Source organism: Corvus moneduloides, chromosome 11, assembly GCF_009650955.1.
Source record: "Corvus moneduloides isolate bCorMon1 chromosome 11, bCorMon1.pri, whole genome shotgun sequence".
Lineage (NCBI taxonomy): Eukaryota > Metazoa > Chordata > Aves > Passeriformes > Corvidae > Corvus > Corvus moneduloides.
In genome coordinates this window covers 6,596,478-6,611,965 of record NC_045486.1, presented here as the reverse complement: position 1 = coordinate 6,611,965, position 15,488 = coordinate 6,596,478, and the positions used below count along the sequence as shown (strand labels likewise).

General features: G+C 48.6%; 1 protein-coding gene across 1 annotated transcript in view; it reads right to left on the bottom strand.

The window, feature by feature from the left end:
* LRIG1 (leucine rich repeats and immunoglobulin like domains 1) overlaps positions 1 to 6,407 on the bottom strand; it is a 90,195-nt gene extending 83,788 nt beyond the window's left edge. Inside the window, exons 1-2 of the mRNA XM_032121345.1 lie at positions 6,310 to 6,407; positions 5,855 to 6,274 (exon numbers count right to left, since the gene is read on the bottom strand). Coding sequence (XP_031977236.1) covers positions 5,855 to 6,274; positions 6,310 to 6,407 — 518 coding nt within the window. The remainder of the gene's footprint in view (positions 1 to 5,854; positions 6,275 to 6,309) is intronic.
* Between the last annotated feature and the right edge of the window lie 9,081 nt (positions 6,408 to 15,488).

Below are 15,488 nucleotides of genomic sequence, written 5' to 3'. Positions count from 1 at the left end.
CCAGCTGCCCTGCTGGGAGACGCACGTATATTCATGAGCACCTGGGCTCATGAAGCAGAGTCAGGAGGGCATTTCAGGGACGATTCTTGGGGGATTTGCCTCAACATGAAACCACCTTGAGCCCTTCCAGCAGGCTCTTCTGAAGCTGCAGTCTGGGAGCATCCTTCCAGTGCTCCCAGACTTCCCTGCACCAGGTGAGGTTCACACATCAAATAAAGCCCCATTTCGAAGAACTTCTACATCTGCCTAAATCCCCATCAGAGACAGGACTCCAGCAGCAGCTTAAGCAGGGAAGTGAAATCTCACCCATGCTGGAGAAAGCATTTAAGTACCTGAAATGCTTTGTTGAAGTGTCTGGGGTCCCAGACGTGTTACGTGTTATGTCTATCACCTTTAGCTTCTTGATGCCAACAAGTGAAGGGATAAGACAATCAACCTCGCATTGGCTCCTTAAATTCCAAGCAGGAAATCCTGCAAAGCTCAGCCACCCCCAAACCTTACATCCAGAAAACTGTAGAGCACTTTGCACAAGCAAAGAAAAAAAAAATATTAAGCTGTACCTAACACATAATAGTTGATTTTTCTAGAGAACACTTGATGGTGTATTAGTTTCTTTTCAACCGCCTACTGAGACGCTGGTTCCTCTTCCCTGGGAATTTTCCCTCTGCAGCTCCTCCTCCCCCAGCTCCCAGACCATCCATTCTCCCCTTTTCAAACTGCACCCATTGTAAATGGCACTGAATATTAACACAGCCCATTGAGCACTTGCATCTTTTGTATGGGACCCCTGCGTTTCAAATTGCAGTCACTGTAGAGAGGAAAAGTCTCAAAGTGATTAAATGCCATGAAGTTTCTCAAAAGGGGAGAGGAATATGCAGAGGAGACTGAGGGGGTCCGAGAGCCTTTCACTAGAAGCCAGGGGCTTCTGTGAGAGCCAGAAGGGCTTAAGTGGGGGTATTTTATCCTTTGTTATCAATCAGGTATTTACTTTTAATCCTAGTCTGATGAGCCAATTTCTGCCCCGGCTGTGGCTCAGTGAGGGGTGGAGATGAGAAGCTCAGACAGCAGATGCAAGATGCAGAAGGTTCGCTGTTAACTGCTGCCCTCCTGTAGGAGCTGATAAATAAATACTGCGGCATACTGAGGGTGGTCAGCAAATCCACCGACACATGTTCACACAGGAAGGGTGGATTTACTTGCAAGCACATGTATTTATTTGTGCTTAAGCAGCAGGCTCGGAGAGGCACTGCTTTGCAAGGAGGGGCTCTGCTGTTACCCACCGGGGCCAAGCTCCAGCGCAGGAAATGCAATCCCGCAGGGTCCAGAGCCATCCTGCAGCCCTGAGGCTGGGCACTATCCGGAGCAGGGCCACTGGCAAGGACAATGCTCCGGGAAGCACCAGATCTATGTGTCACTGCAAGCCATGCAGGAGTTCTTTCACAAGCACCACCAGCTCCCAGCACTGTCCCACCTGAGCAGGAAAACCTCCTTGGAGCACCACCCAGCAGGGAACCACTGGCTTCGAAGGATTGGATTTCCACTGTTGCCCCAGGAGGAGGGAGAGGGACCAGCCACCTGCACCGATCCACATCCCTTTGCCGAGCCATCCTTCCAAGCGCGGCAGCCCATCCCCGGGCAGCCGGCACACGCTGAGAGCTCCGCAGCTGCGCGGGGCCAGGAGCCCAGGGTGACCATTACTTAATCTTTGTTCCATTATTTCAGCAGGCCTGGAAGCAGGACATGCAGGAGAGGTGGTGCCAGCAGCACTCCCCCCTCCCAGCACTGTCAGCAGGAGAGTCCCCCACACCACCTCCTCTTCCAGCATCTGCAGGAGCAGACTTACTCCAGAGCCCAAGAACAAGTAATGCCCTTCTCCCAAAGGATCCCATGCAACCAGCATCAGCACAGCCCCTTACCAAGCAAGCAAAGAAGCTACCCTCACACGTGAAAGCAAAGCAACAAGACCTGATACACGAAAACCCCAGTTTAGCATGCAATTTAAGTTTATAGGTAATTTTGAACATTCAGCTTCATTGCTTTGGACAAAATCTCTTTGTATGTGCACACTTGAGCACAGCAAGAGACTGCTCCTGACTTCTAGTTCAAATGCACTTCCAGGCCCTGAAACCACTGACAGGCACCCACAGGACTTTTAAAAGCATTCAGACACTGCCCTGATCTCTCCAGAGAGCAGCAGCACCATGCAAAGAGCAACCCGCACGCAGCTGGTGCCTCGGGGCAACTTATCCATATAGCCAAACCCTGGAGCCTTCCTGAGAAACAGAGAGCAGCTCTTAGCCTAGCTCTCCTGGATACTTGAGGACGCTGCCTTTTCCCAGACGTGCCAGGCACGTGCACACTGACCCAGAGGCAGAAGGGTCCATGCATGGATGGTCAGTATGCCCCAAACATCCCCTAGTCATTTGGGTTAAATATGCACAATACAGCTGTTTAAAATTAAAACTTTCTTTCCTGCAGACCATGTTAGCAATGAATTAGCTATCCAACCACAGCCACACGGCCCCCTAAATCTTCTCACCAAAAATCTGTACCTAAAATACTATTGCTTTATCACTAAATAGGAAAGGAAAAAAACCCTTAATCATACATGATACCTAAAGGAAATCTCTCTTCTGTTACTCCTCAAAAATCAAGATTCATGACGAGAAAAAAGCAGAGGATGCGCCACATCACCAACAATGCTGGAGCCCTGGCTTTTTCGGGGCACAAAGCATTCTGTACTTCAGCTTAGCCCTAAACTTTATGCCACACTTAACACTCTATTGTAAAAACAAACTTCAGACTTAAACACCACAACACACGAAACCCCTCCAACAGCTTCAAGGGGAGGGACTGCGAAGGAGCTCTGTGCACATCAGCTGCCCAGCAGAGTTTGATTCTCCCGGCTGCCCCCACGGAGCAGGAACCCTTCCCAGCTGCAGGTGGGTGCTGGTGCAAGGACAGGATGGGTCGTGGCAGTGTTACAACGTGCCCTGTGCAGCAAGTCAAGAACACTTATATAACTGCTACACAGTGCTGAACTGCCTGTTGCTTTTAAGAAAAACAAAACAAAACCAAAAAACCCCAAAAAACATCCATGCCACGCTACATCAAATGTGAGCGACTCCAGCCCCTCTGCGTATCAGCTATTCCCTCTGAAAGCTTGGGAGAAAAATTACAACTTCGAGCTCTGCTGCCAGCAGAGAAATAACAATAGTTTCAAAAAGCCCCAGTGCTTTTCCTCGGTACTGATAGTCCTGTTGACAAAATACGCGGAGTGATTAAGTCTGTTCCAGAACCCTCCCCGGCTGCCGAGCCGCATTTCCAACCCGACAAACAAAAGCTTTATCTCCAACACACTGAAAACCGATTCCGAGCACTGCCTCAGCATTGTGGCTCTCGTTAGGAATAAAGATAAACTGCTAAGGAGGGATTGTTCAATAGCGCCTTAATGAAGTTAAAGCACTGCCACCAGAGTCACTGGAAACTGGATTTATCTCGTCTCCTACTAGCGATCGAACATGCCCAAGCTTACCACCCCGGGGAGCAGACACCTCCGGCGGGACACAGCCTGCCCAGAAGGGACGGAGATGAGGGATGCACAGCTCCAGCATCGCCTGTCTCTCCCCAGTTTACGGCTGGAGAACCCGCACCCCCTGGGCAACACTCCCGCATCTGCCACGGACCACTGCAGACCTTCACGTTTGCCTTCTTTTTCTTTAAGAGGGCACGTTAAAAAAATTTAAAAAAAAAAAATCCAAGAAGCATCAGAGATACTTGCACAGACGTAAGTTTTCTCTAGCACATGGTGCTTTTATATAGGACATTAAACCACTAAAAAAGTGTGTTATCAACTCTCTGCACAAAAAATGAACCCTTATGATCCCACCAAGCCTGAAAAACATGCTTCATCCCTGTGTTCACAAACTGAACTAGGTAACTTTAATCACTATTTGGTAATTAGAAACAGTATTACTTTAAAAACAAAATATTTGCAATAGCTTCAGCGTCTTCTTTTTATAGTAGCTGTGGAGAAAGGAAAAAGCCTTAATGTTGCATTTTCAGATACAAAAGCCACCATTTAAACCAATTCTTTGGTTAGTTTGTAACATACAAAATTACAAACTGTATTCTAAGTGTCTAAAAGATCAGTCCACAGGTCCATAGCAGAAGATTTACACGTGCTGTTACTTCACCAATAAAATTTAAACTCAACACAAGACACCCCAAAACCTGCTCCATTTGAAAAAGACACTCCCGGGTATTAGCACTCCGGAAAAGACCACACAACAACAAATTTGTTCTGTCTGGGCTATTAACGCACTTCCTTGCCCGAACAAAGATACTCTGTCCTATTTTAAGAGGTGCATGGGAATGCTGGAATTATTACAAGCTTGCTCTGAAAGGTGATGGAAGGATCCTTCAGAGCAACTCAGCAACAGGTGAATGGGATGAGTCAGGGCTTTAATGCAGAGGGCACACGTTCCTCTCAATATGACACATGATAATTTCACATAAAACAAGGCATTTCTGCAACCAAAAGCAAATACCACCAGGAGAACCTGACAAACCTCTAATAATTCTTCTTAATAAGGAGCTGGATGATCTCCAGCAACATTTCAGTGTCCATCCTCTCTGCTGGCAGAGCTGAGGAGTATCTATTACAACCAGGCGTTTTAGAGATTCAGTAATATATAAATCTATTCGAACAGCAGAGAGGCCCCGAACAGAAGCGCTGTTTCCCAACTCTTCCCTTCTGGATCCTGATTTCCTCAAGTTAATTAATAGTTGAGGGCACTTATTTTTACAAGTTTGTGATCGCACACACATACTCTCAGTGCTCCTGGACTGTCAATGCTGAGCACACTTTTCCCCCCAGATCTCCTGAGCTTCAAGTGTCTGACGTTTAATTCCAGCTTTGACCAGCCCAGAGCAGCGGTCACACAACCGGAGCAGACCCGCTGCCCTGCCCGGGAAATGGCAGTGACACCGTCCTGCGCCTGGACACGAACCTGAGCACTTTAAAACACCCTTCTAGGGATAAAAAACATCCCACGGTGCTGCAGCAACCACCAGGTGCCGGGCTCTAAGCTCAGCTGCCACCCAGGACATACGATACACCGCAGCCTTATAACTTCGCTAGACACGCAAGTACTGAGGGAGCGCAGCCAGCCGCGCCGCTTTACTGGAAAACACCTGGATTTTACTGAAATTCCCCAGAAGCCCTCAACTCCCTTTCGATCCCTCGAACTTCACAGCCTAAAAAGTTGGCAGCATTAAAAGCCAGAAGGGCGGGCGCGGCCGCGGCGCTGGGGTTCGGGCACCCGGGCGCGCCCCGCTCCGCCGCCCCGGGACGGCGCGGATGGATGGACAGATAGATGGATGGGTGGACAATGTCCTAATAAGGATTCGGAAGCCCAGGCTAGCCGTTATCTCCAGCAGATCCCATCGCTGAGAGGCCAAACCCGCTCCCGGCTCCCTTTTCTCCGGGAGACCCGGAGGCCAGCCCCGCATGGGACCGAGACACGGGGAGCCCCGAGCTCCCACTTCTCACCCGGGACCGGCATCGCACCCGACGCCTCCATCACCCCTGTCCCCGCGCCGGGTGGGCGCCAGAGGGGACACGGGATCCCGGGACAAGCTTCGCACCGCGCAGCCCAGCAAGGCGCTAGCGCCCGCTTCGCTTACATAAATAAACCGGAGTTTCGCGGGGATTTTTGTTTAAAGTTTTCCTGTTGTTGACAACAAGCCAAAGAGCGGTGGTTTGGCTGCCCAGACCCCTCGCCTCGCCCCCGGTCCGTCCCCGCGGGTCCCCCCTGCCGCTCCCCGCCCGCGGAGCCCCCCCGGTACTCACACGTGCCGCGGCCAGCGGGGCAGGTCCCGGGGCAGGGCGGGCAGTGCCAGCCCGCCGCAGCTCAGCGCGTCCCCGCCGCAGGCGCAGCCCGCGGGGCAGCCGGCAGCGGCCGAGCCCAGCAGCCCCAGCAGCAGCAGCAGCGCCGCCGCCGCCCGTGACGGCAGCGCCATTTTGTATCCGGCACCGGGGAACGTCGGCGGCGGGAGGAGGCGGCAGGAGCGCTCACGCCGCAGGCGCTCAGCGCCGCTCCGCCGCCCGCAGCATCGCCTCGGCCGCCGGCCCCGCTGGGCGCTACGGCACCGGCATCCACCGGGCACTGCCGGGCGGATCGAGTCCGCGTCCCCGCCGCGGGAAGCGCCTCCTGCTGCTCCTCCTGCTTCGCGCCGCAAGGCTCGGGCTCGGGCTCGGCGGGCGCCGGCGCTGGCCGGTCCCGGTGCGCTCCCGCGGGGTCAGACCCGCCGCCACAGCCGCCCGCCCCGAGCGCCGCTCGCCGCGGACCCACGTTGGCGACACCGCAACATGTAGCCGCGCCGCCCCCCGCGCGCCCGCCCATTGGCTGCCGGGCGGCCCCCGCCGCGCCGCCATTGGGCAGGAGCCCCCCCCCGCGCGGCGCCGCGGCGTCCCATTGGCCCCTGTGGCCCGTCAATCACGGGCGCCGGGGCCCGCCCCCCTTTCCCACTCCAGGTGTGAACGCGGGCGGCCGCTGCCCCCCCGCGCTGCCCCTCTTAAAGGGGCCGCGCCCGGCGCTCGCTCCCCGCGTACCAAAACCCTCCCTCCCGTAAATCTGGACAATCTGCTGGAACACCAGGGCCTGAGGGCATCCCTGCACCCCGGTGTGTCCTTCTCCGGACGCCACGAAACGGCCGTGGGACTGCACTCCACAGGGACACGCGTGTCCCGCCACGACCCCGTGGCAGGAGCGGATCAGGTATTCACGCGTGTTCCAGACCACACCTAAGCAGAGGCTGCACTTCCCAAATGTACCCTTAGGCGTGGAAGCCCAGCACACGGCAGAGGTAGAGGAGCAGGCAGCCCAAAGCGGGTCGAAGCGTGACTCACCAGGGAGCTGCACCAAGAGCATTACGGGCACAACTCATTTTAGAGCAGCGATGCGCTCTGAGGACTCGATTTAGAGGCTGCTCCCGAGCTCAGTGGAGAGCATCCAACTGGCTTTGGTCAAGTTTGGATGTGGCCCAACACAACATTTAGGGGAGGAAGCTCACGGAGTGTTCACCCACGGCAGGCGGGAATGTGATTTAACCCCTTACAGCAGGAGTTGCGTGGGGAGAAGGGGGATATTTTAGGGAAAGAAACACATACCACAGCCCAATCCTGCTTCCACTACCTTCGATTAAATTTGCAACCTTCTACTGCAGATTCCTCCTCAGCGCAGGGACAGAGCCGTATTTCCGTCCTGTAACAGAACAGGGCATTGCACTGCAGGATGCTTCAATCATGCTGTTCATCATATGTATCTCTTGCCATAAAACAGCCTGCACAAGGGCAGTGGCATTTCAGGCTGTTCAGAGTGGGACCCAAGATGTACAAATTCCTGAAAGTCATCAAAGATGGATTGGTGTCACCTAGAGAATAGATTGATTCAGCTGAACAAAAAAATCGGGTGTGATGTTGAATTTGCTGATAAGCCCAACCAAAGAAACTCCATTTGGCCCACAGGTTGTCAGAGTCCCATGCCAAAGCCTCAGTGTCTCTTCCCCATGCAGAATGTGGAGTTTGGGCAGCCTCACAAGTCTCATGAGGAGGATGAAGGCACATCTGTTCTCCATGCCCATGTGTAAGAGCCAGCAGCAAGAAAAAGCAGCACGCTGGAGCATTATCAGCAACTGACAGAAGAGGAATGCAGGCGACAAGCCAGCCTTTAGAGTGATGAGCAATTTGGCTTTCAAAGCCTGGGCTTCAGTATTCCTGCCTGTAGTCCTAAAACTGGGCAAAAATCTTGCAAGGTCTTTCTTGACCATCAGCATCAGTGATTGTGGTGATGAAATGCTACCTTGATGATGATAGGGAAGATGTGAGAAGAGACACGTTTTTGGGAAGCTATCACTCTAGATGAGGACATTCTCACCCCGTGCCTATTCTTGTCTTTTAGATTTCATACAAATTGGTCAATGGAACCTTGAATTTCATCTGAGACAATGCACAGGGATTTTCTAGCTTACACAGCCAGCTGCCTGACGCAGACAGCAGTCAAGTCTTCTGCTGGACCCAAAAGCACTTTTATGGAGAGGATTTCTTCTTCTCAGTGGGGGAAGGAATCATAGAAATAAAAAGACCTTTTGCTTCTTTTACAGTGTTTTCAGATTTGACAACCAGGCTTTTCAATTAACTTTAACAATTCATGTTAATATTTTTTAAGAGCAAGAGGGCAGGTATGGGGTTTCCCATGGAGAGAGAGAGTTTTAGATAACCTTTATAAAACAGAAAGCTAGAAGCAATTCTGCTGGAACCTGGGTCCAGTCATCTCAGATGTGCACAAGATACCCTTGCACGGAAAATAAGAGCAGCTGGTAGGAATTGTGCTCTCCCTCATCCCTGAGTCAATGCCTGTGATGGAGCCTGTATGCAGCATGGAGGATGTTTCTTCCTCAAACCTCATTAAATCTAATTAAATAGCTTACAGAAGTATTTATGAAAACAAATTTTAAAATGGCAAAGGCATGCCAACACGGAAGATACTTCTAATTCTGCCGGTGTCTTTTTGTGGATTTGGAGTTGGTTCAGAAGTGCACACTTGGAAGGTAATTGCTGACAGCATGCAGAATCCATCAAGCTATAATTAACACTCTACTATTATTCTAATTGCCTCACTCAAGCTTCTGTGTTTTTTAATTGTAGAGCAATTCACCAATAGAGAATTTAATTGCAATACATATTTTATACATTTTGGGACAAAGTACCATTATTTCCACTTCAGCAAAAATGTTCCTCGTTTTTTAATAGCTTTCTTTATTCCTTTCTGGGATTTTTAAGTTTTTTTCCCCTATACAGGAATTTGATTGCAACCTCTTGTGAAATTAGCAATGATATAATATCCAGGAGTGCCTGGAGGCTTCAGTTTGGATCACGACTCTGTTAAGCTAGGAACTGTACATACATGTATCAGACACAGCCCTGAGGAGCTTGAAATCTAAACAGAGAAAACGAACTGAGGTGAGAACAGAAGTATTATCCTGCTTTACAGCTGGGGAAGCAGCCCCAGATGACTCACCTTAGGCAACCCCACGCTCCTGGGGCACAGCCAGGAACTCACACGAGCCCTGGGCTCGGGGCACCCTTCATCTTCAACATGAACTAAGTTTGTGTCTACTAACCACCCAGGATCTACAGTCGCTTTTCACAGGTGCCTTGACTTTCAGAGCAAGATGCAGCATTAAGGAGGAGCCCTGGTGGTCTGCAGAGCACCCCAGAGGTGTCACACTGGATGGAAGACAATGGCAATGCTGTCAGGCTTTGGGAAGGATGCATTTGACTTCTTCTGGGGCAGGCTGAAAGTTGGAGGCAGTGAAAAAGAAAAGGATGGACCTTTGCTCATGTTGGCTATCCTTGCATTTGACATTTTTCATTCTCTTCTCCATTCACTTCTATCTATAGGGCTACAAATTCCTCTGTAACAACATTTGTCTTCTTCTAATAACTTTCATGGTGGCTTTATACCCAACACGAATGGGTGTAAATGACTGATGCCATGGCTACAATCCCTTGTATTGTCAAGCTGGTGCATTGGGGTGTCAACAAATATTATCATGGTGCCAAATACTTAAGAAGTTTTCAGCAGGTGTTTTGTGGACAGTGTACAAAGTCACAGTGATTATTCAGCACAGCAACAGTCACATTAATACATCTCTAGCAATGGCCTTTGGTGTTAGCTGCTCATGATTTGGCTCCTGCCATCCAGGTTGCTAGAGATGGTTTCTCTGGTATGACCAGATCAACCACAGCATCAGCATTCCAGAGGTTTATTATATGTTCTGGTTACACCAGATCCACAAGGACAATTTTATGGCTTGTTGCCACCCAAAACTGGTCTCTTGTCTCTCTTGGATCTCAACCTTGCTCCTCAGAGCTTGTTCTGTTGGTACAACCTGCAAGATGCATGACGTGATCCACAAGTGCCTAGAAGCAATGACTTGTGATAACATTACTTCTCACTGCTTAAATGGGTGAAGCCAATTCAGCTTCGCAGGAGGCAGCAAATGACAGTGAGACTTAAAGAAAGAGATGATCAAAATCAAGCTTCAGTGTAGGGTCACTAACAGTGCTGACATGAAAGTTTACCTTGCAATGACACATAAACCTTTTCTTCTCTTGAAGTTAGAGGCTGGTGCTTGAACTCTGGTCCTCCAGGAATACAGTCTTTGATCAAGACCAGAGCACGCTTTGTTAATGTGAAAGTTCACTTGAGTAGCTGCTGTCATTTCATTTTTCACAGGCAATGGGTTAAATTGTTCTCTCAGCCCAGGATAGCACAGGCAGTTAGCAAAAAATGGTGCAAATAACTAGATCCAATTAATTAAATCCAAGTTCTGTCACAACTTTGCCACCTCCGATTCTTTTTTTTTCCCCATCCTGAAAGACTTATTTTTGAACTGTTGTATAAATGTGTGTGTATTTGTCTCATCTTTCTAAAAGCAGACTATCAAAATAGCATGACAGCAGTTTCTTGTCAAGACAGAAGGGAGAAAGAAATGGACTGTTAACACTAGAATGTTGCCTGCCAATTGGATGGGCAAAATACATGATAAGAGTGAAAGTTTGAGTGTAAACCTGTCATACTCAAACCTGGAGATTACACTCATTTGCTTAAAAGCTTTTTTTTTTTTTTTTTTTGTAGACAAGGCAATGGATTGACTCCAAGAGCAGGAAGAAAGCTGGTAGACCTGAAGCCTGAACACTGTCTGCTTGGATGACACATTTCAGCATAACATTGCACTAACCATTCTTGAACTCCAAAATCCAGAAGTTTGCCCAAGCCCAGGGAGAGATTTGGCCCCATGTGCGAGCTGGCAGGCTTTGGGCTTTGCTCTTCAGATCTGGACTTGGACTCAGATCTGTGCCAAGCCTCCAACAGCAGGAGCAGAGCTGGAGACACAGCTATTCCCAGCAGTGACTAGTGCTAACAGTGTTTATGCCATGAGGAGTTCTATTAACTGGCATAATAACCATAATTACATGGTGTAACCTCCTCTCGTTGCTCTCACCTCTAGGCTGAGGTGGAAGAGTGACATTCTTGCAGCCCCAGAGGAATGTGTTAGATGAAATGATGCAAGTGGAGCAAGGAAGCTGGAATCCAGCTGCAGATCAAATTGGAGTCCCCTGCCCCTGCCCAGAGAATAATGGAAAAAAAATTAGAAATATTGGAGGAGGAGTTTAACTTCTCTTTCAGATAGGGATGCTTTAAATCAAGACTATTTCTTCACTCTGGATAAGTCTCTAGAAAGGTCTAGAGACTCCATGTGCAGCTGAAAAACAGTAGATGCTTTATTTTGCTGTAAGCTCTTGCCTCAATGTAAGTGGGAAAATGAGCCACCAACTTGCCTAATAAAAGTAATGAGCTCTAAATTGTTTCCAGAGTAAAGTTTGTATTTCCTTGCTGATGGCTGTTGACTTCCATGGCAAACAAAGGTAACTCATCCTGCCCCAAAACAACCCCCACCTCTCTGTGGGCTCAGATAAGGAAAAGTCCACATGGAACAAATGCAGGGTGCCCTCTGAAAAAAACTGCGAAGCTGAATATTTATTTAATAGCTCACTGTCCAGTCTTTATTCTGCAGATGAAGGGCACCATCAGCAGGGGTGGTCTCTGCCTGGCAGGGTTTTCAAGGCAAGTTTAGCTGAGGGTTGCACAAGTTAGGGCTGTCCTCAGAGGTCCAGATCCCGTATAACAATTAAAGGAAGATGATTGCAGAATGACCACAGCAGCCAGACTTCGGAAGCATCTGGCAAGCAAGCCCTGCCTTACAGGTCAGAGCTGGTTTTTCCCAACTGTTGTCCTTGATCTTTATCCATGCTGGAAGTGGGGCAAGATACCTTGTGACAACTTTTATTGGGACTCATTTACTGCCTCTGTGATTACCATGGGCTGTTACTACCAAACTGTCTCTTGTTGCTTCATCTGGCTGGAAGATATTAAGATTTGTCCACTGCTTCATCATACTTTGATCCCTTGTTTAGGAAAGAAATCTGTTTCCTTGCTTGAGTGCCTCATTCTTGGCTAGGGATTGAGCTGCAGGCTGATGTTTCTGTTTGGCCCTTGAAGCCAACTCTTAACCACACTTCTTATCCTGCTGGTACCACCCAGGAGTGCATCAATCCTGCAATACAAATGGCACAGCATCATTATATGAAGAACAAAATATGTGGCAGGGCCCTGCTGTGGCTTAGAGGCTCTGAGAAGAATCTCTCAAAATATCTTAGACATCTGCCATGTGTAAAATCTCATGATTGTTCTTCAAATTCTTCTGTGGATACATCAGCCTCTCCTCTGCTCCTCTATTGGTCTCCCTGTGCCAACACATGTGCTCTTAGCAGCAGTGTGTAACACAAGGCTTGTTTTCCTCCACAGTTCTTCTACTTGTTCAGTACCTGAGGTGTTATCCTCCAATTCGAGGCACCCTAAATCACTCCCATAATGCACAGTTGAGATGGCATGAAGGATTATGATTTCATGTGGGAATAAGGAAGAGCAGATGAGGGCTTAATAGACACAGATCCCAGTTTATGCCAATGCCATAACTAATTAGAAACAGGGGAAGCAAGTAGATGGAAAATGTCTCAAACTTCTCTCAGAGCCTGCCATGGCACATGAATGAGTCTCTGGCATCACCACGCCATCATTGCAGTAGCTGGACAACCTTGTCCACGGATTCAGTGACGGGTGTTTGGAATTTGTACATAAGCTCAGTGTCTTCAGTAACACCCATTTCTCAGAACACGCCTTCACCTCCCGTAAGATGTGAACGACCACGGGAAGTTCCAGGGATGCAGAACAACTGTTTCCATTGTATCCCAGGAGGATTGCATTCCTTTTGCCTTAAAGATGCTGTTGCCATCAGCTCTACAGAAAGGCACACTGCAGTGTAGAGCTCACACAGAAATAATGAGATTGAATCCCTTACCAGCTTGTGATCTGAGGCAGCACTGTTTGAAGAGGCACAAGTTGCCTTATGCCCCCTGCCACCCAAATTTAAAAAAGAGAAAAAAAACCCCACAAAACCAGAACACTCCACCATGATGTAATTTGTCTCTTAGATTAGAAGAAACTGCATAGAGATTTTAGCCTCACACGTGCTGCTCCAGAGAGGAGCTAAATTCAGCTAGGATTTCTTTTTGTTCTTTAGCTTTCATATTTTTCTCCAAGAGGTTTACATTACTCCCTTTCATCCCATTTGGCCAGAGCCTCTCCATTCTGGTTACCCTGGACAATATTTTCTTTTGGAGAATCCATAATCAGACACCTTGAAGGTAAAGGCAGACCAGCCAATCCCCTCTGCTCCTCACATAGCTATGGTAGCATCCTCTAGTCCTAGGGCACAGAGAGAGAGCTCTTCCTGAGAACAACTTAGGGAACAAGCAACATCCGACAGAACCCCCAAACAGGAAAACTGGAAGAAGAAAACAAAAAATGCTACTCTTACCTTCCACTTACCCCCCTTGTGATGAGGTTTTTGCAGTCGCTGACTCCAGCTGGAAGCAATGCAGTAAAGAGCCACATGCCCTGTGCCCAGGCTTGCTGAGAGGAGGAAGGGGAGCTGAACTCCTTCCCTACCACCTGATGTTGCACAAGCCCTTAGCTACACAAACCTTCCCCCTGAACCACAGCTGTCCACAGCAGAGGTGAACTCTCCTCTCTCCAACATTTATGAGGTGCAGGGTGGCTGTGCTTGGGTTCCTGGATGGGCTACACCTGTGGGCTATCAACAGGCTGTCTCACCTCCCAGGCACCACCTGCACTGCCCCAAGCCTTTATCCTTCAAGGGAGCCTTAAGGGTGAAGTGGCAGGTGCTTTTCTTTTTGGTTTGGTTTCTGTTTTGTTTTGGTTTTTGTTTTTTTTTTTTTTTTTTTATATGATGGACTTGCTGGCTATTATGCCAGAAATAGCAGAGCTATGCTTCAGGTCACTCCTTGTTTCTGGCCCTAGGAGTTGTCCTTTTCTGGGGAGAAGGGAATGTGCCTAGGGTGTGCTGGATATTTTTGAGTGCATGGTGGAGCCTTATGACACTTAGAATATCTGTCAGGATCCCAAGCTACAACATGAGGGATAAGTGAATGAGATCCGCTTCTCTTGTTAAATGCTCTTTTATCAAGTGCTATCTGGTTTTGGGTTGTTTACCTCCAATTTGACTAATAATTGCTGAGTGGCTCTGAGCTCCTACATTGAAGTGGTGCCTCTGTGTGAGGTGTTTCCTCGGAACTTCAGATGCCTTCTCTGGTTCTGTACGGAGCTCAGACTCGGATGTGGTCAGGAGGGCTTGTTGCTTCCTGTGCTAGGAGCATTTTCCGATTGGTTCCATCAGGACTGATGGTTGCCCTTGGCTCTTTGCCTGAGGCTGTTGAGGCTTGGGCATTAGTTCTCTTAAATGTCTTCCTCTGGCAGAGTGCAGCAGAGACAGGAGGTGTGTGTGTGCCACAGTGCTTGTAGGCAATGCCCAACTTAGCCTGGCTTACCTCCGAGATACCCAGATTGCATAGACTGGGACAGCTTCCTCACATGTGGCAGCCTCCAGGCGACTGGAGTCCTCCCATAGATCATCCATAATTTGATAAAAGTTGGCTCTCTGTATTAATGTAAGGCAAACCGTTGGAAAAAGCCATTAATCACAGCGAGTGTCGGTGGCTGCTGAGTGCGCACCTGCGAGGCTGCAGCCTTGGGAAACAGCATTTGAGCAATCTGCATGGCTCTGACAGAATGCCTGTGAGTTTTTCCCATTACATCACTGCTGGGGCCAGCACAAAGGCTATCTGGGTTGCTGTGGAAAACAATTCTACTTTGATGACTGATCCAGGCATTTATTTAGGCAAAGCAGAAGCAGTTGCATTGGCTCATTTGATCTGTGCTGTTCACGGGAGACAACTCAGTGCATGCTTTTGTTGTACTTGCTCTTGCTTGCAGAAGTTCTTGACTTTTTTTTTTTATGAACAAAACTGTCTATCCCTTCACGTGGCAACTGTGCCAGTGTCACAACCTTAATCATCACTCAAATTTTCCAGATGGGATTTTTTCCAGAATCTGGCTCAGAAGAATTTGCCCACATTTAAGGAAGTCACTGAACATGATACTGAAGAACTAGAAAAGCATCTGTATGTTACAAGAAAATAAAAGACAGGATGCAGCATGTGCAGGCATGGGTGAAAATAAAACAGCTGCTTGATTTCTAATTGCATGCTTTGCTTTTACACAGGAATGTGTCAGTAGCCCCCTGTGTCCTTTTGCAGTAAAGATGCAAAAGTTCCCTGAGAGAGAAGGAAATCTGTTACAAAAATCACACTGATCTCTGGGGCTATGGCTGGAGCACCTTGCAAAACATTTACTTATTTTTTAAAAATTCATTCTCTTAACATTTCTCACATGTTAGTGGCTGTTATGAAAGGTTTGATAAATGGTTTAAATGAAAGA